This window comes from Malaclemys terrapin, chromosome 2, assembly GCF_027887155.1.
Source record: "Malaclemys terrapin pileata isolate rMalTer1 chromosome 2, rMalTer1.hap1, whole genome shotgun sequence".
In the NCBI taxonomy this organism is placed as follows: domain Eukaryota; kingdom Metazoa; phylum Chordata; order Testudines; family Emydidae; genus Malaclemys; species Malaclemys terrapin.
In genome coordinates, this window is record NC_071506.1 from 212,497,966 (window position 1) to 212,522,558 (window position 24,593).

General features: G+C 39.8%; 1 protein-coding gene across 3 annotated transcripts in view; it reads right to left on the reverse strand.

Moving 5' to 3' along the window:
* The window catches only part of CNOT10 (CCR4-NOT transcription complex subunit 10), a 56,426-nt gene extending 32,491 nt beyond the window's left edge, over positions 1–23,935 (reverse strand). For 2 of the 3 annotated variants that reach the window (XM_054019840.1, XM_054019839.1), the window contains exons 1-10: positions 23,848–23,935; positions 13,207–13,301; positions 10,533–10,694; positions 10,003–10,153; positions 8,317–8,462; positions 7,297–7,383; positions 6,227–6,310; positions 5,155–5,272; positions 3,429–3,578; positions 1,860–2,062 (exon numbers count right to left, since the gene is read on the reverse strand). In XM_054019840.1, the coding sequence (XP_053875815.1) occupies positions 1,860–2,062; positions 3,429–3,578; positions 5,155–5,272; positions 6,227–6,310; positions 7,297–7,383; positions 8,317–8,462; positions 10,003–10,153; positions 10,533–10,694; positions 13,207–13,301; positions 23,848–23,869 (1,218 nt within the window). In that variant the 5' untranslated portion in view covers positions 23,870–23,935. The remainder of the gene's footprint in view (positions 1–1,859; positions 2,063–3,428; positions 3,579–5,154; positions 5,273–6,226; positions 6,311–7,296; positions 7,384–8,316; positions 8,463–10,002; positions 10,154–10,532; positions 10,695–13,206; positions 13,302–23,847) is intronic. The other variant, XM_054019841.1, reaches the window with a different exon arrangement.
* Positions 23,936–24,593: the final 658 nt, after the last annotated feature.

Here is a 24,593-nt window from a genome sequence, read left to right on the forward strand (position 1 = left end):
AAATACATGAGCGGAAGTGCATGCAATAAAGAGAACAAGACTGATAAACAGGGATGGGAAAAGTTGTGTAAGGCATTGAAAGTCAAAAAGAACAAGAAATTTCAACTTGATACTGGGAGAGAAGAGTTTCCAGTGGAGGGATTCAAAGAGAAGATGATGGGATCAGAATGAAGAGCAGAGATGATGCATTTTTCTATAGACTGGATAGAGTGGCCCAGATTTCAGATTAGCCAGAGAGAAAAAGGGAGCAGCAATTGAGATAAGAAACTATGAAAGCCTGCAGTGAGTTCTGGATGTGTGAAAAGAAAGGAAAAGGTCATATACCAGGATTCCACACACATCACAATGTGGCTTGTTGCTTATATCCTGTTTAGATTCTTATCACATGCAGTCCATGGCTACTTTGAGAAAATATTTATATTAGACAGCATTAAACAAAAAACAAGTCCTAAGGGATACATACCAACCCTCATGAACCAAAACCAGGACAAATGCCAACCACTAAGGGACACAGGTTAGAAAGATCCTTTATGGGACAAGTATTTCTCTACAGGATTCTGCCCTCATTTTAAAGCATCTAGTACTGGTTACTATCAGAGACAGGACATTGGACTAGATGGACTGATACAATGAGAAATTTGTAGGATTTAGATACCAGCATATTCAGCAGTAAATAAATACAGGTCACAAGAAGCCAACTAACACATTTGTGTGTGCAAATGTAACAATATACTTTCACTCAAATCGTACATCTTGGCATATGGATGTGGGATGTGAGCAGGGGGAATTTCCACTGGGACTGTGAGAAGAGAGTGGGAGAGAAGAGAAAGAAATCCACCCCATTGCCACAGAGCCGCAGCAGTTACGCTGTAACTGCTAGCAATGGCCTGCATGGATATTTATGCGCCCAGAAGAGAACTGGCCAGCAGTTCCACCTTAACCTTACTACTTCCCATCCCCAAAACGCCTTGCACTGGGAGCCCCAGCAGAGCAGAACTCCACAGCACAGAGAAAGATGTACAGCCCATGCAAGACTTAAATCCTGTGATTTTCCTTTTCACAGTACAACTACACCAGTTCTACTGGGTCAAGGAGCAATATGGCCTGAAGAGGGGGTAAAATTTTGCTATCACTGTGAAAGTACGATGGGAAGGTTAGGTCCCATTAAGCACCCATGAATAATGGGGTGAATGAGATGGCATGACAAGGCAAGTGTGAGTTTTCGCCATGGAGAAGTAGCATATTGTATCTTATTTGCAGGTGAAGCCTCACTGCAGACTACCGCTGATTCATTCCTTATCTTTATTTTTAGCCCAAAAATAAAGTCAGTACAAAATCAAATCTAAGCCACACACAGACTTGGAGACAACTCAGCTTCAAAGCATGTTAAATAGGTCTACCAAGTATTCCAATGAGTTAAATATGGTCTAAATGCATTAATGTCACGTAAATTTGCCAGGAGAAATAATGCTTCACTAGTCTCATACACAGCCTATAACTTTAGTGAGGAATTGTTGTAACATCCACTTACATATTTTCCTGTTATCCCTTACTAATATTCTAAAATAGCTACCAGGACATTTTTTACCTTACGGCAAGTCAGTTAACCTCCAGACCTCAATTTCCGCTTCTATAAAATGGAGATACTGCTTATCCATCTTTGTAAAGCAGGTTGCTATCTTCAGATTAAAAGAATCGGATATAAATTCACAATATTATATTATTTACATAACTAAATATTGAAGAAGCAGGCCTGTAACATGTACAGTAGAACTCATAGAATATTTCTTCTTTTCAAAAGGATATTGGTTTTTAGAAGTGTTGTGTGATCAGATGGCTTCTGAAGCAGACTTACTTACCCCCTTGTTGGCAGCAATGCAGCATTCTGCTAGTCTCAACCAGAGGCGTGGGTTTGAGTGGTAGACTTGGACAGCTTCTATCAAGCATTCAAAAGCAGCTAGGGGCCTCCCAATATGTAAAAGTTGAATTCCACAGTTGTATAGCAACTCATACCGTTTATTAGTCAACAACGTACACATAGGTCTCCCTGAAAATTTCTTGCCTGTGAGAGAAGTTAGATAATATTGGGTATCCAGTTTAAGAGGGCAGAAATGAAAGAACACTCCTGGAAAAATAACTGCATCATGTAAATATTCACTAATTTCCCTCTGTAAATAAATTTCTTCCACCTTAGAGTTGACCTCAGAACAAACAAATGCACCTTACTCATTAGCGTATAGACTGCTTTAATCTTATTAACTATACTGAGTAATCAGTATATTAGATAGGAAATATCATACAACTCCAAAGTCATCTAAATGCCCCTGGCTTCTTCATTATTCTCAATTTTTGTAAAATTTGTAACAAATTAGTTCCAAAAAGTATTTGCTATTTTAATATAATTATAAAAAGCCGCTGCCTTTTTACTGACATTATGGACTATACCACCATAATACACACAAGTAAGAATTAACAAGCCACACTGAGAACTAGTTGTCAAATAGGTAAAGAGTGGATTTAACATAAGATGAAATATGACTTGATGTAAGATTTATTGTCGGGGGGGGGGGGGAAAAACACACACACAAACTAACAGACTGAGTTACAATTAGGAGATACAGTATCATCTCAAAAAAAAGAACAGGAGTACTTGTGGCACCTTAGAGACTAACAAATTTATTAGAGCATAAGCTTTCGTGGACTACAGCCCACTGCATCCGAAGAAGTGGGCTGTAGTCCACGAAAGCTTATGCTCTAATAAATTTGTTAGTCTCTAAGGTGCCACAAGTACTCCTGTTCTTCTTTTTGCGGATACAGACTAACACGGCTGCTACTCTGAAAAGTATCATCTCAGGATTTTTTCTTTTTTTAAAAAAAACTTTGATTATATCAAAGTCAATGTCGGATAAACATAAACAGAGAATTGTAGGTGAAAGTTCACACAAACCTGGAGAGTTCACTAATAAAAAAGGTCGAGATAAGTTTATATTTAAGACAAAACACAGTTAAAATGATTTTTAAGGCAGTAAATGAGAGAGACTTTCAAATCTTGGTGACTCAATCCAAGTCAGCAAGATCACGAGTAATGGTTTTAATGATGTACAATAGAGCAGGAAAACTGTGTTTATTTCAGACCCTCCTGACTGACAATCAAATAGTATAAACAAGTGTAGAAATAATTACCAAAGCTTCCAACATGCTGAAGCAAGCAAGAAAATGACACACATTTCATCGTCTATTTCTGACAGCAGGCAGCTATATTTTGAAATCACGTACACTCAAAACTCCCTTCCTTCTTACCCCATCCCTTGTGGATCACTGAACAGTAATTACTAAAAAGAAATACTAATATGAGCTCTCCAGTAACAATTTATTTGAATCAAAACACTCACTCCTTCACCATGCTTTTCGTCTGTTACAAGTCTTACCTGGGTCTGTGCTGCCCGTTCCTAGTTGTGCACATGCATTATCATTTTCCTGCAGGGCCTTTTTAAAATAGAAAATTCCTAAATTGTGCTTTCCCATAGCAAAATGAATGCAGCCGAGATTGTTCCAAAACATGCACCTTAAGCATTCACCTGAGAAAACAGCAAAAATATAATCAAAATCAAAACATTTTCGTAGCTCAGGACATTATGGTACATTCTTTGCAAGATACTTCTGTGAAGAGCTAAACTAAACATAGTATGATATGATCTATTGTGAAGACCAATGAGACAATAAATTAACCACCTACTACTTCTGTGTACCATTTTACTTCCTTTGAACACATAACATTATTTAATTTATTAAGTGGTAAGGGGTTTGGTGAACTTCTCATGCATCATGTTCTCGAACAGCAGGGTATAAAACCACTTTGGCAGAGTTCAATTTACAGCACATTAATCTGAAAGTTCTCTTAGTACTTAATGTGTAAACACTTGCAGTTTTCTGACATATGGCTCCTGTAAGAAGGAAATTCTTACATGACATTATCTGCTCAATGTTTAATAAAATAAGCAAATACACTAATCCAACTATACAAGCAGAAGAGAAATGAGGACTTCTCACATTGAGACTGCACACAAATATGGTGTTCAGATAATACTGACAATTTAACTTTTGACCTATTTACTTATAAAGGCAGTTTCACAAGGTTGCCACTAGTAAAGAATAACCTAGTTTCTAAATTAAGCAACTTCATATTTATTTAATTGTGTCTATTCAAGTAGTCCGAGAACTGTGATATTTCCAAGGCAGATTCCATGACTATATTCATGTAGCTGCCATTTCTCCATCAATTCCTGCTAGATGAAGAAACATCCTTGTGATGCAAGAGGTTTCACAGAGCATCTTAAGAAGTGTCGCACAAAAACACCGAGTATGAAACTTTATGGAAGAAAGAGCATTTAATGGCTATATTATTTAAATTATAAAACACAGGAAGGTCTTTTCTTGCATTAAACCCAGTTTTATAATTCATATGAACTGGGTTTTCCAATGTTTTAAGATACCAATATTGGCCAAAATACCATTTTTATGCCTTCCATCTCACTTGAAAGAAGATACAAATATTTACAAGTAGTTTAAGCTCCACAAGATTTGAGGCAACCCCAACACTCCATGCAAACTTTGAATTCACCCCACAGCTAGCACCGCTTCTCCTATAACTTCTCCCCGGGCGCAGCATAGAACCTCACACTCATCTTCCATTATACTTCTACTTTCTACTGGTCCAAACATAGGCATTACACTTACACACACCCACCACTCACTTCTTCATGTGGCAACACTCCTAAATATCTGCTAGGCTGGATTAGAGTTTTGTTTTAAACAGACACAAAAACTTTTAGGGGCTGGGAGGAAAAGGACGTGGAAAATGAGTTAAGGAAGATTTAAAAAAAAAAAAAAAAAAAAACCACACACAACACATGGTATTTCAGGCCCCAGCATTGCAAGCACTTACACACATGCTTAACTTGAACGCTTGTGCGTAGTCTTACTGAACTCTGAGAATTAAAACACTGGAAAACCCAGTTCATACAAAATATAAAAAAAAATGGATTTTATGCGCCAGGAAAATGTCTTAAAACTGAACTCAATGAGACTACTTGTGTGTAAAGATAAGCACATGTGTAAGTGGTTGCGCAATCAGAGTTTTATGCTTTATTTTACCTGTTTTCATGAATCCTGGATGTTCAGCAATGTTTGAGCTGTTTAACAGTTTTACTGCTTTCCGATAATTGCCCCTCAAATATTCAAAATTGCTCTTAAGAAAGAGAGAAGGAGCAGACTGTGAAGAAAACAAAAATTATTACTTATCAATTGCTTTAGGACAATTACTTATCAATTGTTATGTTAAACTGTAATAGTCACAGTTTATTGACTATTGTTGCTATTTGAAAACAGAAGTGTTTATTTTAATGCAGCAAAATGTGTTCCTCAGACGTATGGTTAACATTTTTCTCTTCCTAGAACTCACATAGCTATCCACGACAATTCACCTTAACTTCTAACTAAATGTTTTTGTAACTGCTTTAAAAAAAAATATTGAAAAATACAACCACATACAAACTGTTCTGTAACATTCTTATTTTCTTCACACGGAAAGAATGCACTAGAATGTGTCTTCTTCCAGCTCTGCAAAAGTGAACTATATTGGACATACTGCCCCCAGCAAAATGAAAGGCTCTGAAAAGCTTCAACTGAAACAACAGATTTTAGTACCCCAAAATTATTTTTCTTATTGACCAACTACAGAATAGTTTAATCCTATCAATGACCAGGAAAACTTATTCTAGTCAGCGAATAAAGTTCACTGCATCAACTAGAGATTAGACTTCCATAACTTTTCTAGACAAATTTACATTCTGTTGGGAGTTGCTTACTCTTTGATTAAGGTTATTATAATCCACGCTTTAGAGTTTGTTTATAAAGTGCCTCATTTTTTTAAACGTTTATATCTTAAATTAATAAAAATCCTAAGCATGATTTTCTGAGCACATAAATCAGCCAATCCAAATAATAATTCCATAATAATGAGTTGCAATTATACAAAAGTAAATTATAAACAAGACTAATGCTAAAGCTCTTTTTATTTCAGACACTTCCCCTGAGTCTCAAACTTTATAACAGAAATAAAGTTAACAAGTTTAGTTTTAGGACAAAGAATTGACCTAGATTGCAAACAGAATATGCTTAAAAAAAAAAAAAAAAAAAAAAAAAAAAAAAAAAAAAAGAAGCTTACATTTCCAGCTGTATTCATAACGGATTTAATCTCCCTTTTGCATGCTTTTAGAGACTTCATCTGGATATAGGCTCTCACTTTATACTGTTAAATTAACAAAAAATTTCATTAGTATAATTTTAAAAATTAACATTTTAAAACACTTTAGTAAATTATGCAGTTTGATGTAATCTGTAAAATGCAACATGCCCAAGTTTACTACACAATATTGTACACCTCTACCCCGATATAACGCTGTCCTCGGGAGCCAAAAAAATCTTACTGCGTTATAGGTGGAACTGCGTTATATTGAACTTGTTTTGATCCGCTGGAGTGCGTAGTCCCGCCCCCCCCAGAGCGCTGCTTTACCGTGTTATATGCGAATTCGTGTTATATCGGGGTACAGGTGTACTTATATACATTAAGAAAAACTATTTAAAAACGGTCTAAAAAATAAAACTCCTCTTCAAAATATAAAGAGAAAATTCAATTACAGGCTTCTAACAAAATAACTCCTACAGAATCCTGCAAAATAGATTGTAAAAGAGATTCAGTATAATGGCTGAGTAACAAGTTCCAAAACTTAAACTTTAAAAAAATCTCAGCGATGCAATTTTTTGTTACTATTGTGATAAGTAACCTCTATAACTGACAGATCAGAGGAAAATACTTATTTTTCAGTTTTCTTTTTATTCATTTAATAGTACTTTGGGGCAGATCCCTCAGTTGGTATAAACTGTCATAATTCCACTGTGGTATAAGTTGTCATAGCTCCATTGAAATCAATAGAGCTACAACAATTAATACCATTTGAAGTTCTGCCCCTTTGTTCTTCAGTCAGCTTCCCTCACTTATGTAGATCTTACAGAAACAGGGGAGAAATTAAAATACAGATGCTGGGGGTGGGGTGTTTTACACATAGACAAGGGAATTCAGGAGCAGGTGTAGTATCTGAAACTTCTTTTAAACTGATTTTTAAAGATTAACTAGATTCATAGTAGGCAATACCTCTTTTTAATAAAGATAAATGAGAACATCATCAATTTTAAATTGCATATAAATATCTAATTCTGGACATCAGAGTTTCCTACCTGATGTATCTTAGATTTTGCAGCTTCTATTAAAGCTCCACTTTCAGCTCTATGATTAGATGACTCCTTATTTGTATTATTACCTATCTGAACACAAATTAAAAGGAGAAAATATGATTTCATCTTTAATCCAGTGTACGGGTTTATTTTTCTTAGGTCTAATATCAGAGGGGAAATCAATGTCCCAAAAAGGAAAACTCAGTCATAGCTAATATCATCACATCCTATTCTGGCACTTAGTGAATTCTTAAAAACCACCTAACACATAAGGAAGCCAAGGACATTTTATCTATACATCGTTAGCTTCTGAAAACTAGGTTTTCATGTCAAGTGACTTTCTATTCTCCTTTAGACTCTTCAGTAAAGTTACTGTACACTAAAGATAGACAAGATTAGTTTCCTTTATCAAAGAAGTGTTCTATATTCAGTTAGATCCCTGTCTAACCTCAATCCACTTCTTACTCAAAAAAGGGTACTTCTTAGTAGCAGAATTTCAGTTCCAACTAAAGCAGATTTCACCCCAACTAGAGACACATGAACATCTGTCTCATATACTCAAGGACTCCTCTGATTCCTCAACAAGCAGAGGTAATTCCGCTCTGACCTACTAGTTACTTCCCTGGCTCAGGGTCAAAGGAATTGCAGTCCAAAGCAATAGCTTCTTGGTTACAGCTCAGAGCTGTCAGCCAGGGAGACAAAGTGGGAATATTTGACCCTAAAGACCATAACTGTCCCACTAATGCAAAAATCTGACAATAGGAAACACCTTTCAATCCTTTGCCAGTAGTAGACTCAGTTTGTAGTGGGATACAGGGGAATATATACATGCCACATGCAATTAAATAGAATTACCAAAGAGACCAGTGGCAGTCTAAGATTAAAACCATTCTAACAGTTTAAATTTTAAACTATTTGAAAAAGCTATTGATTATTTTTGGATTAGCCCAAAGCATATTGCCATTAATAAATCCAAGAGGAGTTGTTGTTTTTTTTAAATAAGGTCCTCTGAAACATACTCACCTCGTTATTTTTTCCATTTTTGTTATTGTTTCCCTGTAAAATCATTTTTTCCAAAACAGAAAGCAGATGCAAGGCTTTCTCAGCCTGGTAAGTTAGCAGATACAAGTCTACAAGCAGGAAGCACACAGCCTGGGCAAACTTCTCTTCTACATCAGACAAAGAAAAGAGAAAGAAATATTATAGTTTTAATATGTAGCCCCCACTAACACATAACGTGAAAACACCCCCACGTTAGTCATAAAGCACTGTCATGAAGTGCTTTAAAATTAATTTGAATGCACTACATACGGTGATCCTGATGAACAAACCTACAAACACTAAAAATGTTGACCTGTCAATAGTAAAGCATATAAAATTGAGACAATTAAACATTTCCTCTTAAAAAAAAAAAATTAATTTTGAAAGTTGGTCTAACTAATAAGCACTGGAGAACCAATCCCCTAAAGGGATCAACGTAGGCAGACCTATATGGCTACATGGAATCCCATCAAAGTCAGTAGAACTCTGCACAAGCCCTAAGTGTTTCTGCATGGATGCCTTTGAGACTGAACCCTAAGTTCATGTATGATATCATACATCAGTATGATAGCTGGTATATCAAAAATTGTCAATGTGTTGTTCCTTCCATTCCTATCACTTAATGGATTTACTGATGAATACACACACACACACACACACACACACACACACAAAAGAGTATGCATCAGCAAACAACCTTAACACTTCAGCAAGGTTTATAAACCCTACCAGACAAGCACAGCACCATTCCACTACACAGAGGGCCACTGTTTACAGTTATGTGGGACTTAATTTTCAAAGGCGGGTGCATACAATTACATACAAGTTATCGCCACAGTTGCCAACTTTCACGCAGTAAACAAGCACCCCGACTTTCACGATAAGCCAAAAATCAAGATGATCCCATTTCAAAACACGGCCAAAACAAGCCAATCTCTAAGAACCCCAATACTCTATGTGACTAGATCCCCCGCAGTGTGCAGTCTGGGACTGTGGTGGTCCTGCTGCACACCCCTGACTCTCTACCACCCTTACCCCTGCTTTCAGGGAGCCGATCAAAAAAAGAAGCAGCAACAAGCTACAAGCCATAAACTAGCCAAAAAGCAACTCAAGCCAATTAAGCCAAAACCAAGCCCAATTTCTGCATTTTTTTCCCCCGTGGGTTTGGCATGTCTGGTTATCGCAGTTCCTTACAGCTTGTGTGCCCATATAGATTATTTGCGTGCGCCCGCACATACACACACGAGTATCTAGTTATATGACTAACTGCCCATTTGTTCATGCACATATAAGATTCTGCATGCACAATCATGGTATTTGCACGTGCATCTTCGGAAAGAAGTCAACCCCTTAACATCCATTTCATATTCAACATATTTTTATGTTCTACTGCTATCTTAAGACATAGCCCCCATGTTTGAATCATGCTTCTCTTGATATACACATACAGCACCTTCTTTATTTCTAAATCTCAGCTAGTGTGTGTGTGTGTGTGTGTGTATCAATTGCTAATGTAGATCATTCATATTTATAGAATACACACATGTAACTTAATCAGAAGAATCAATCACCAAGAAGCTTTAGGTCAAGAAACAGTTTAACAGTCTGCAGCCATTAAACCAGAGGGGAACAAAAATAGGAAATAACTTTGCCTTCCTATCTACATACCAAAAGGTTCTATAAACTGGTAAAGCTTCTCTCCAACTGATATTGCTTCAGTGTATTGTCGCAGATGATACAGAATAACCGCTTGATTGTAGTAAAGCATGCTGTTTTCAACATCGTCTAAGCCATCCATTTCTTCAACAGCTGAATGAACCTACAAAAAAGGTAATTTATTCAGCTTTCCTATATTCACTGTGGGGGGGAGGAGGGGGAGAAAGAGGGTCCAATATTTGGAAACAATACTTAAAAGTTATAGAGTGATCCACGTATGAGGATAAAGAAAATCTCACCTGCTACTCATAGGCTAATAAACTCTTATATGGTATTAATGATAAGTATTGATATAAACAAAGCATTTACAAAAATAATTAAATTAAAAACAGAAAATAAAACTACTTTAATAACCAAGACACTATTCTATCTAATAACTTCACAAATGATTTCCTGTTCCCTCAACCGGTAGAGGACCCAACCATGATGTAAGAGGAAGATGCTACTTGAATTCAAAAAGCTACTCACTATTCTTGCATTACCTGATTCTTCAGTTGATTAAGTGTTTGTTTCAAGTTGTCTGTTGTAGTCTGATTACTTTTACAGAACTCTGCAACAGCTGTATTCAAAGTTATTTTGTAGTCATCTTTGTTTATTTCTTGCAAGCAGATGAGATGTTGCAGACAAGCATCATAATTCCCAGCCTGTAAGTGGGCACATACACATCAACAATAGGAAAAAATAAGGTTTAATCAACACGTTAGTAACTCAATATAAAAGTACTCTCTTCCGGTTTATAGAATAAAGTTGTATTTCCACTCTTCACACCTATAAAGACAATTGTTTCCTGCCGAGCTGAAACACAAAATATAACTAAAGGTGTAACTAAAGATGTGCTGTAATGGGAGACTGATGAAAATTAATATGGGAAACAAGTCTAAAACTGAGCACAAGATTCAAAGAAATTGAAAGAAATCTGTGAAAGAAGAGTTGAAATGGAAGAATCCTAAAATTATTTGAAAGGGAAGTTTCTAATTTATTCGTCCTTGTTTATATTAGCCCTATGGAATCTTGAAACTAAAACCCATTTTCTTGACTGAATTTTCACAAACCCCTCTCCAGTCATGAGCACACTTTTTTGTTATTGTAGAGTTGCTTATAAAATATTAGGCTGTAACTCTGAGGGGAAAAAAACACTGAGGCATCTGAGTGGGGAACATATTAAAGTTTTAGCCTATGCAAACAGACATAAAAAAATGCAGGTGAAGTTTGAGGTCTACCAACTTTAATAATCCAGCTTTAAATAAACTACTTTACAACTCCTTTGAGGGCATGTGCAACAGGGTTGGTGTATTCCAGCAACTGGTCATCAAGGCCTCAGTTTCTCCTCCGACTTGCACATACCCATGTGTTTTGAGTAAGTCTCCACTTGGAGTCTGGTTTATTATGACACAGCAAAATTATCTTTGGCCTCTCAGGTGCAAGCAATTGCTTTCTTAGGCAGCAGGGTTTCACAATAGTCAATTGCTCTCTCCCCTGGGTAGCACAAATTTCAGCAGCACCACCTGGAGGTGGTGCTGCTGAGGTGTAGGGGAACCCAATCCCTCCTCCTCCAGTTCCAGCCTCAAGTTCTATACAGGAGTGGTAATCTTCTCTGGCCTCAAATTCCTCTCCTCTCTTCATCCAGAGACTACTTCCTATCTGACCTGTCAGGCTTGCAGGGTCCTTCCCTATTCTGCCACCATTTGATGCACTCCAAGTCTAATACTGTTCTCTTGGGTCTCCCTGAGCTCTTCTTAGCAAGATATTACACAAGATATTACTCTTTTCCCTTCTGCTGATCCTACTACACTGAGCACCCCTGGGCTCCTCTCTCAGCATCCTCCTGTCAGGGAGCTCTGCCAGTAAGGGAAATGACAAAAACATTTGACAAGGTTATTTATGGGCAACTTAACACTAAGCAATACTGACAAATGGAAGTGCAGATGTGGTTCTGTCTTCTTTTGTCACCTCCTTAGAACCTGATATGTTAAAAGTCTTCTAGGTACAGAGACATTAGATCATGATGGATAAGCAAGGTGGGCTGGGTCCATATTAGAACCAATAACAAAGGTAGCAGTAGGTCATTCAAAACTGGTTTGAATCATTTTAAATTAGCTCAAAAAATCCTTTCCCACTATCCAAAGAAGAAAAAAAAGTTAAGGATACCTAAGATAAGACAATAGGATGTGGAATCACTTGAGAAATCAGAGGGTGGTAATCAAAATGCCACTAGAGCCTATATTAGGACAATTTTGTTCATTTTATATAACAATATTGTATAAGCAATATTGGCATATGATCTATACAATGGAAAAGGAGGATGGACATCTAAAATGAGCAACACAACAAATTCAAATGATTGGGATAAACTATATATATCAGAAGTAAACTGGTTTATGAAATTCAAGGTAGAAAAAAGTAAGTACAAAGAAAAACAAAGAAAAGGAAACATACCTCCAACAGCCATAAGCTACAGAATACAAAACATGAATGAAATATGAAGTAAGAGGTAAATATAATTAAAAAGCTTGCAGCCTGAGTCTTTACATTACTAAATATACAAACAAAAGCTTCCAGGAAGTATAGGAAGAGGTACTGAACACAAGTTATCAAATTACTGTGTGTAAGTCCTTTATGTGGACATTAAAATGTTGTGTACTGTTCAGGTCACTTTACTACAAAAGTATATTCAGCAGGACAGCCAAAATGATACAGGAACTTTGCTTTTTAAAAATATTTTGAAGTCCACAGATTACTAGCTAAAATTATGGAAACTTTTCTTCAGTGCGTGCACACAGAGTTGACAGAACTGTCACAAAATAGCTGTATGCTTATTTTACCCAATTCTCACCAATCACATAGCATTGATAGTGACTGAGCACTGGGAACCAAGAGAAAGAGTTGGTTATGTTTCTGGTTGCCCTACATTCAAGAGCCCTAAACATAGAGTCTTCTCACATTATATCAGATATCTTTGATTAATCTAAGTGGACATGTCACTATATTAAAATGAAGTCTGCTACTAATTTAGACTGAATTTATGTTGTTGATACATTTATTATTACTCTTAAAAAAAAAAAAAAAAAAAAAAAGGAACAAATTGGTTACCAGGTTATAGTTTAAAATAATCAAATAAGTTCAACAGAAAGTTTTAAAGCTTAAGCCTTTTCTTACATTAAAAGCTTGTAATGCACTACTTGACAGCTCCTTTTCCTGATCAGTAATACCAGAGGAAGTAACTGTTCCTTCATGTTTCTCAGTTCCCTGATCTGCAAAACAAACAGAAGAGTAGAGAATATGTTAGTTATCATATTTGTAACTAAGGTTAATAAACATAACTCCATTTCTTCCATTACACATTCCATGCCTTTCCCTCAAGATCTTCTTACTCATGCCCAAAACACCTTAAGCAATGATAGCAACACTGTAAAAAGCTAAATTCAACTCTGAACTGATAGTACAATAACTTGGAAATGAAAATTTCACCCCTGAAACCTAGAATTCCTCTGCTGAAAATGGGAACAATAACCTTCCCTTGCTAAGTTACTTATAATGTATAGACATCACATCACGACCGATTTTGCAGTGTATCTTAAACTGAGTAACTAAGAGCTGTAAACTCATACATAAAAGGATGCATTTTAGATTTCACTCTTAAAAGTACGGGATTTTTATATTCACAGAAAATAGCTGGCAAAAACAATTACTAGGATATTACTGAAATAAGTTTATCTAGCAGCATTATATTAAAAAGATGCACGCTGCATAGAAACCACATATATAGTCCTGAAACCCAAAAGATGATATGAACCACTATCAGATATCAGAGGGGTAGCCGTGTTAGTCTGAATCTGTAAAAAGCAACAGAGGGTCCTGTGGCACCTTTGAGACTAACAGAAGTACTGGGAACATAAGCTTTCGTGGGTAAGTACCTCACTTCTTCAGATGCAAGACTGAAGAAGTGAGGTTCTTACCCACGAAAGCTTATGCTCCCAGTACTTCTGTTAGTCTCAAACATGAACCACTATGTTTTTTCACCCTTGAAGATAAGGGTTTCCTATTTCTCATGTTTTGCTGTTTCAGTTTTACACTAATTTATTTTTTTGTTGTCATTTTATTGTGGATGGGGAGCTGTATAAATCTACTGTTTTCTTCCTCTCACTAGACACTAAAATATTAATCTATATTATCCATAGTTATCTAACCTTATGCTTTTATCTGTAAATTACACAGTACCATCTATCACAGTGGTCACCAACCCATCCATCGTGATAGACTGGTCGATCCTGGAGCCTCTGCCAGTCAATCGTGATCTCCAGGCCACTAAAAGTCCGGCGGCACAGCATGGGTCTGGCAGGCTGCCTGCCTTTCCCGGCCCCACGCCACTCCCAGAAGCGGCTGGCTGCTGGCACATCTCTGTGACTCTCTGTGGGGGGTGGAAAGAGATGGAGAGGTGGGTCCGCGTGCTGCCCGCCACCCCCAGGAGTCCCCACAGCTCCCATTGGCCGGGAACTGGACAATGGGAGCTGCAGGGGCAGCAATTGTGGGCACAGGCAGCATATGTAGACCCGCTGCCCCCCTCCCACCCACTGGCCACAGAGATGTGCCAGCAACCAGCCACTTCCGGGGGTGGCGTGGGGCTAAGCCCCACTACACTGCCGACCAGGAGCCGCCTGTGGTAAGTGCCTCCCAGCCGGAGCCTGCACCTTGCACCCCGTCCTGCACCCCAACCCCCTTCCCCAGCCTGGAACCCCCTCCTGCACCCAAACTCCCTCCCAGAGCCCACACCCCTCACTCCTGCACCCCAACCCCCTGCCCCAGGCTCAGCCAATGCACACCCCACAGCTGAGCATGTTACACTGATTTGTGACAATCCCTGAAGGACTTTGGATCTATAAACCACAAATGACACTAATAAAAAGTAAAACTCATGAAATGTCCAGTGGATTCTATGAAATTAGGTGCAGTATGACCATATGACCCCTGCACCCAAATTCCCTCCCAAAGCTTGCACTCCAACCCCGCTCACTCCTGCACCCCAACCCCCAGTCCCAGGCTTAGCCCGAAGCCCCATCCCACACGGTGAACCCCCTCCCATACTCCAACCTCCTGCCCCAGCCTGGTGAAGGTGAGTGAGGGTGGGGGAGAGCAAGCGACGGAGAGAGGGGTGAGTGGGGTGGGGCCTCAGGGAAGTGGCGGGGTAGATCCTGGGTTGAGTCTAAATTCAAAAAGTGATCTTGTGCATGAAAAGGTTGGAGACCACTGATCTATCATGTCATCATTGCCATATCATGCGCATCTGCCATTGCCCATTCCCATATAATGAGAAAAATAAATAGGCAACAGCAGCTATGGACATCTACACTTCAGAAGTCTTATTAATGAAAATTTTACATTAGGAAATGAAGTGACACTTGGTAAGCCACTTATTGGTTAAGCTTGAAGACAGAAAGATAGCAACACATCTCCTTTCGTACCTGGAAATAAGTTATAATGCACACCGACTCGGGCAAAAAAAAAAAAAAAAGTGCCTTCAAATTTGTAATATTCCATATTTACATTAACAATTAACACAAAAAAATTACACTAATCTAATGTCAAGATTTTCAAAGCACAAGAACCCCAGCTCCTGAAAGGTACTGAGTGACCTTAATTCACATTGACTTCAACTGGAGTTGGGATCACTCAGCACTTTGCAGGTAGTGCTCAGCAGTTACTAGAACACATAAGGATTGCTACAGAACTCTACTGTGTTCTACCTGTGAGATAGGAGGGTCCCACAGCCCAGTCTCCAACCCGAGCCCAAAAGTCTACACTGCAATTAAACAGCCCCACATCCCGAGCCCTGCCAGCCAGAGTCAGCTGGCATGGGCCAGCCGTGGATTTTTAATTGCAGCGTAGATGTACCCTTAATGGCTCTGATTCCTCCTTTAGATCTCGTGGTTGGGCACTGTGGGCAGGTAACTATACAATGCTGTGGCCCTCCACAACACTAGGGAATAAAAGTTGCCCCAGAGTATTTATGTTACAAATTACTATCTGCTATACATGTGCAGTATAACCATTAACTAGTTTGGAACACATTAAGAGATACCTATTTGCAACTGTGCAAATATTCATCTTTCATTATTAACAGTTCAAAATAGTTAATTATTTCCCCCTCCCTCAAACTCAATGCAAAATCTGAAACCAATATATTTAGTTAAATGAGTACATACAAAATAGTCAAATACAAAGTTCCTTTCACCCCCCTCCGCTGCTTAACTCCGAAATAGATTTAGCCAAATATTCAAAAATAAAAAGTTAACCATTGAGCTGAGACCAACTGTTAGAAGTTATAGCCCAGAAAATTCCTCGGTTAAGTGAAACTGGTGTGAGGGGGGAGGGAGGAGTGAATTATTCAACTCTTATCTCCTAAAAGCTGAAGCAAGTAAATCCATTTATTGATGCCTGACTATCAGTACACTACATCACAATTTTTGGAAATCTTCACAATCCATTGCTAACTTCGAGCACTCAGCAGCTGGCCATCCAGTGATCTACCATACACCATCTATCCATTCCCTCGCTGGTCACCCCCAACTATGATGACTCTCCACCATTCCTTCTATAATAATTTTCTCAAGGTTATTTCTATCTCTAATGTGACCAAAGTACATAAATCCATGTCTGTTAATTTCCAACATGAGGGTCCACTTCTCTCCAATAATATTTCTAACACAGGCATTTGTCCTTTTTTCCAGCCAGGAGATACATAAGAGCCTTCATCAGCACCCGATGATTCACAGCTATAAATCGCTATGGAAAAAATTAGGATTTTTACTAGTCGCACCTTCGTACGTTTCGACATGCCATGTTTTTTCCATACTTCCTTAAGGGAGTCCATAGCTGAGAACACTATGCATAGTCTTCTTCTGATTTCTTTAGAACAGCCACCTTGGTTGAAAAACCATTACACAGGTGACAGAGTGGTTGAGTAGAATTCCAACATATAAACCACATAAATCTGGGACTTTTTATTGTTAGTTCTCATTTTAGACCCAGAAGTAGGTATCTAACAAATCCTTTAGCTGGCCCTACAATTTATTTAATAAATTGGGGGAAGAGGGAGGCTTTAAATAACATCTGTACCCACTCTCACAAAATGGAAGCTGTAGATAAATCTTGTCATACCATGTCAATTAAAACACACTTACAGAAATTAAATCCTCTCCTAAAGAAGTTGTTAGTTAATAGAGTAATTCTCTATGAAGTGGTTGTCATTACAAATTGATACATTTAACTACCTTCTGTTGGAAAGAGGACCAACTTGATAGGCACAAAGGCACCTCAGAGATGGGCTCTTTTGTGGAACATTTTGGTAAGTATGAATGTAGCATATCATCCCTCTTTTTCCAATTCTCCAATAAATCATTCCACTCATAACTGGGTAGCCTTGCAGTCTGTGTGCTATACCACCAACACTGATAAGCGACGGGAACTTTCTGATACCTATGTTGACAAAAAAAAGGCTATTGGTTTTTTTACTTGCTAGCTAGACAGCTATTTAAGTTTTATCTCAAAAGGCTTTCAGTATTATCCAAAATTTACCTGCTAGTACAGAACTGAAGAAGCAGACAACTCTTTAAGCTTCACTTTTTGCAATTTATCTTCCACAGAAGCATTCTGGGAACCTGATCCATTTCTCCTAGTTTTATTGTTTCAGCTCTTTTCTGGAGGAAGTAATATTTTTCTTTTTAAAAGTAATAACAAAAGCACTACTAAAAAGATTTAGCTCTTAGACATTTGCCATGTACAGAATACAAGGGGTTCTTAAATGCAGCTGTTAGCATTTCTAAACAACACCGAGTTTCCTCTGGAATGATGTTAGAGGTTGGATTCCAAAACAAGCTGAGGACTTGGCAGTCCTTGTGTCAGATTCTCCCTTCCTTTCCATTGCTGACAAGTCAAACTCCAGCCATATTCTTTGATGGGGCTGATGGTACAACTACCCATTCACCTTGTTTTTTATTAAATTTCTCCGTCTCATTCAAGTCCAAACTATTTGTAATCTCCACTGCTGATGATAGTTTCTTATCAGAATGAGTTTGAATCCACTGCCACATCTCTTCTTTGCTCTGCCACAAGAAGTCACCATTGCCCACAGAAATAGTAGAAGACCTCTTATCCCAAACTTGCCCACTCTGTTGACATAGTCCAGCAGCTGTGGCTCATCCTCTGAAGCCAATAGAGCCCAACTCTCCAAAACCTTCATACTCCAAGAGTTAACAGACTCCATCTCCAACAAAACCAAAGTTATTTCTGTGTATGAAGCAAGTAGAAGAGGTCCTAACCCAGAATCTTTACAAGATTACTAAAACTGGTCATAATTGGTCCCATGCTGCAGGAGACCCTAAATCCTGTAGCAAGGCACAGAAAGCCACCATTCCCCGCAAAGGTTCACCTGATTTGGTGAAAGAGTCAATTAACAGTAAATTGAGAAGTGTTAAATTGAAAATACAGAACCTCAGAATGTTGATGACTCAAAACTGATTGGTGGATCCATCATGTAAGAGTTCTCTGCGATGCACATTGTCTACAGTAATTGAGGCTTCCTTAATGTCCCAGAACAAGGGATTGATTGCACCATCATGAAAAAAAACAGCTTATAGCATCAGGACACCATTTCACAGCATGAAAATATTGGATTATCTGCATTTCCATGGAACCAGGGTTCACATATCCGATGCATTCATTTTTCTAATACCTGAACTGAAAAGACTGCTGCAGATAATGACTCTTAATAACAGTTGCTAAGCAGGATAAGCATTCCCACACACTGATTATAGCATCACCTCAAGCAACACAGTAGTTAAGGCTGTCCCAGTTTCTATTACAAAATCCTGTTTTATTAATTTATCTGCAGTAGAGTTGGGCACATGTGAGACTCAGTCCAAAAGTAGTGTTTATTCTTCAATTACAGGAAAAACTGGTCAAGCAATTGTTAAACTAGTTATCCCAGAAAAGCATCAGTTTCCCAGTTGCTTTAAATACTTCCTATGGAAGGCTGGATCACAGATAATCTACCAGTAAATTTCTGTACAGTTTGTCTTCACTACTAAAGCTAGTTAGGATACTTAAATAAAAGTTGAAATTGTGGCGTATTTTAAGGGACAAGCCTCTGTAATCACAAAATAGTAACATTATAGAAAAAGAGCAACTTGATGACCTGCATAGTACAAAACACTAAGGGCTTGTCTATACAGCATGGCAAAATGCGTCAGAGGAGTGTTATTTGTAAAGCACACTAACATGCTGCAATCTAACTGCCCCATGTAGATCCAACTGGAGTGTTCTAGCAGGTATATAGTTCGTGTTAACGTAGTCCTGTTTGAAGCAGGATCCACAAAGAGCAGTTACAGCACAATAAGGTAGAATGGTTTACAAATCACACCACTCTTGTGGGCTTTGACAGCGCATGTAGACAACCCCTAAACAAGAAGTTTATTGAAGCCTGCACAAGATTCCTACTGGGAAGAGCTTTATCTTTGACACAAGTAATGTAAAACATGGAATTTTATTTATTTGTTTTGTTTTAAAACGTTGCACATACTCTCTGTTGCTTTTTACATATTCTCTAACGTTTTCTTAATTTTCTTGAATTCTGGCTCTTCCTTATCCCCTTTGCCCTTCTTACCTTTCTCTATCAAGCACATTCTAAATCAGGTTATGAGTTCAGGATACTCCCTGACATACCCTGCCACCATCCACTCCTTTGTAAACATGGCTTTGTTGCCTCAGCTTTTCTCAACTGTCTAGGTATCACACAAAGAGAAAGACAATCTAATGTAGGATTGACCCAAGACATTTCAGGTACTTGCCACACACAATGGAGGAAACACTAATATACAATAATGCTACTTGGACATCCAGAGATTTAAAGACACTGAAGACATGAATTTGAGTAATAAACAGCATGCATACCCTCCCTCATACAAGGAAACTGATAGCATCATCACTGATTTTTCTGTTTCCCTTATTCTACAAACATCACTTCTATGTTATCTGAGTTAAGTCTCAGATAGTAAATTCTGCAAGCCCCAGCTGTGGCCAGACACTGGATTTGTGATAACTGCATAGTTCAAATCCAATGAGATGGAGACAGAGCTGAATGTCATCTGCCTACTTACTCTACCAAAGCACACCATGCCTTATATGCACATTGAACACAAGAGTAGATACAAAAGACCCTTGTGGAACCCCATGAGTGTGCCATTTAGGTAGATGAACAATTGTGTATTACTACTCTCTAGCACCTCCCAAAGAAAAAATAAGGAAGACTCTTAGCAGAGATGGGTTTGGACAGTGTGGAATAAACTATGACAGATGCTAACATATTTGCTTTAGAAAAAAACCAAAAGTCCCCACACTGCCTAAGCATAACATATAACCTTGAAGATCCTTCCAGTACCTAAGTAGAAAAGCAAGAATGTCGGACTTGCAGCCTTCAATGAAAGTTCAAACTAATCTATTCAGTGCAGTGTTCTAATAAATCACGTAAGTACTACTCACAATGCATAACTTCTCCGTTGTATTTTTAAAAATGAATACCTTAGTTAAAATTGGTATATGAATTCTGTGTGTGGGCATCCTGATAAAAAAAGACTTAGGACTTTAGCAGAATGGAAGCTTAATGTCAAAGACTGTATGCCAGTTCCAACAGCATTTTAATTCTAAGTGAAGTTATTGTTCATATCTACAGCTGCTTGGAAAACAGGTTTATCCCCCTGTGGAAAATATCAACAAAAACATTTTTCATTTTTGTCTAAGTAGTCTGTGGAAATTTTTGACTTTTTAATGAAATATCAAAAACCTAAAAGATTCAGTTCAAACTGACATTGCAATGTCTCATACTTTGGAGCTGCAGTTTGTGTACCTTATGTTCCCATTTTCATCTATGGGCTGGGCTCCATCTCCTATGATGCACCACTTTCTCCACTCTGGGTGAGGGGAGAGGGTATGTTACAAGAGTCTCCGGCCATGGTGGATCATAGGAGATGTAGTCCAGACAGTGAACACAGTTCCTAGAGGAGAATGGGAACATAAGGCACCTGAACTATAACTCCCATGAGGCACTACAGTGCTATTTTGAATACATTTCATTTAGTCAAACTCCCAAATTTCTTTTGAAAAACTGTATCAAGAAAATGTTTTCAACAGCCCTATTCATAACTCACCCCGTTGTGGACAAATATTGCACAGTACATGACAGTATGTATGCTATGATAATATGATTGATAACTAATTTGTATTTGATCAATTTGATAGAGCAGCATTTTCCTTTCTAGGAAACTCAATTAAGGCAAAAATAAGTCCCTCACTCTAAAAGTTTTTCTTGCAAGTCTTAAGTTCTCCTGTTATTTAAGAAGAGTGTACATCCTTATAAATATGCACAACACAACTAGGTGAACATGCACAAGACAATTTGGTACACATCTATCACCCCCCACCCACAAGATTTTGTTTTGTTTTATGTTAGAATGCACACATGCAGTGGAATTCTTCTCTTGACCAGTGCAGTGAGAGAGGCAACTTGCCCTCCCATCCTCAGAGGCTCCTGATGGCCAATTCAGCACCGAATACAGGCCAAGGCAGTACTCAGGACTGTTTTAACTTGTGCTCTTGCTGCTCAGGGTCTAATGGACCATTGCAGCACAGAGTCACCAGAGCATAAGAACACCTTGGCCATTTCCCCCTCCACACTGCCTGAGCCCCATCCTGCTGGGCCGAAGGGACCACAAAGCTAGTTGGACTTTGTGGACCATGGGTATTATTTAGGGGGCCTGCCCAGTACAGCAGCAACAATCAGGCCTTAATTTTTTGGTGGGGAGGGGCAGAGCCAGGGCATGTGGAGGTTGATTTACTCACTGCAGGGTAGAAATTCATTTTACTAGTATTACTTCATGCAGCATTTTTTTGTTTGTTTGTTTGTTTTAAAGTGTGGGATGGACCAAGATGGTCCTTGGTCTCCCATCCAAACTGTGACCAGGACTGAGCCTAGTTAATTTCAGAGGACAAGTCCACTATCAGAGGCCATACTAAACTTTCACAAAGCAATAAATTTTTAGCCTCTTCCAACTCCGCACTCCCTAATTTAGGGAACTAAAATCAGACATTCAACGTTCTTCAGGATTTTTGTTTTTTTAGTAAACATTTGTTGAAATGCTTCATAAAACTCTGAGTTAACGGTTCTCTGCATTCCATGGAACCAGCCAAGGGAATTCAGTTCTGTAGGAGATCACTGCATCAAAAACAGGAGACAGATTTTTAAACAGAGAGCAGTGATTCTCAATCAGGGGTACACATATCCCTGGGGGTATGCAGAGGTCTTCCGGGGTCAACTCATCTAGATATTTGCCTAGATTTACTACAGGCTACATAAAAAGCACTAGCGAAGTCAGTGCAAACTAAAGTTTCATACAATGACTTGTTTATTCTGCTCTATATACTACACACTGAAATGTAAGTACAATATTTACATTCCAATCAATTTATTTCATAATGATATGGTAAAAATAAGAAAGTAAGCAATTTTTCAGTAATAGAGTGCTGTGACATAGTTGTATTTTGATGTCTGATTTTGAAAGCAAGTAGTTTTTAAGTGAGGTGACACTTGGGGTACACAAGACAAAGACTCCTGAAAGGGGTACAGTAGTCTGGAAAGGTCGAGAGACATTGCAATAGAACATAAGAAAGGCCGTACCGGGTCAGACCAAAGGTCCATCTAGCCCAGTATCCTGTCTACCGACAGTGGCCAATGCCAGGTGCCCCAGAGGGGGTGAACCTAACAGGCAATGATCAAGTGATCTCTCTCCTGCCATCCATCTCCACCCTCTGACAGACAGAGGCTAGGGACACCATTCCTTACCCGTCCTGGCTAATAGCCATTAATGGACTTAACCACCATGAATTTATCCAGTTCTCTTTTAAACTCTGTTATAGTCCTAGCCTTCACAACCTCCTCAGGTAAGGAGTTCCACAAGTTGACTGGGCGCTGCGTAAAGAAGAACTTCCTTTTATTTGTTTTAATAGCATATGAGCAGCAACACCAGTAGTCAGGCAAGTGGAGATGGCGGGGTCATCAAATCCCATTCTTCCAAGCATGGGATACGGGTGCCTGGTGCAGGGCTCAGAGCGAGCACCCTGCGACAGAACCCGTCCGCAGGGCGGGATGCAGGATGCTTCTTGCAGCATCTCATCCCGGGCACGGCCCGAGGCAGAACATCCCCTAGACGGGCACCGGTCCCCAGGTCCCACCCAATCACCCCAACCCCAGTGCCAGGCCCCAGCGCTCAGGGGCAGCGGGGCCTCCCCGAGACTGGGCACCAGGCGACCCCTGAGGGAGCCAGGCAACTACGGAGCCCCCCAGCGGCGTAGGAGCCAACACGTAGCGTGACCCCAACAGCCGTCCCACCCGCGACGGGCCGCCCTCGTGGAACCAGGAAGCCGGGGCGGGGACTGAGGGGGCATCACCCAGTCGCCCACAAGGGCGCAGCAGGAGGCGCCGGGGCCGGGAACGCGCGTCACGCACCCGAGCTCCGCCCGCGACTGAGGGGACAGCAGCCCAGCAAGGAGAAGGGGCTGCCCGCCCTACTTCGCCCCCCGCCGGGGGAAGGACACAACACTACTCCCCGGGGCGAAGCAAGCGGCTGTCGCTTATATCCCTCCGCTAGGACGGGGACAGGCCCACAGCAAGGCTTTGAAGGGATCCCTGCGCGGGGAGGAGCGAGTCCCCGAACACAGAGCCGGGGTCAGCGGGGCGCTTTTCGTACTCACCGCCCGCCTTGTCCGCCGCCATGGTCGCTTCCCTCACGCGAGAACCTGTGCCTGGGCCGCGGCTGAACACCGCCCCTTCGGGGAGGCTAGCCCGCTGGCCCCGCCCCTTCCGCCCGAGACCCCGCCCCCCGGCGTCCCGAGGAGCCTCGGTCCGCCCGCCCCTGCGCCTGAGCCGCTCTGGCCGGCCGAGCCGCGGGCCCGACAAGCCCCGTCTTCCGGCCCGGCTCCCCGCAAAACCCAATTCACCCCAGCGATCCTTCATTTCTGCCCCCCGACCCAGCCATTCATCGACACTTTAAAATGTCTGGTGCCGGTCCCTGACCTCATCCCAACAGGCTGATGCTGAAATAGGAAACAGGGTCCCACCCTCTCCGTGGCCATGGAAACGCCATTGGTCAGCGGAATCAAGGAACGATTTTCCTTCCTGCCTGGATGTTTTGATTCTTTTTGGTTCCACTCATCTAGTTACAGTCACCCAGTACTGAACTTCAGTGTTGTGGGAAGAACTGTATTTACTTGCAAGCATCCTATCTGAGAGCCTGTTGGTGCTTGGATGAGTTATCCTAAAACATTTCCTAGACTGCTTTATCTTATATGGATTATATGACTATGTATTGATAAGGAGCTCATCACCATAGTACTTAAAGTACAGAAGGTGGCATTGTGTATGAGTCTTAAATTCCTTTCAAAATTGGTGTTTGAGTCCCATATTAATCCTGCCAGGATTCTTCCTACTCCTGGCCTCA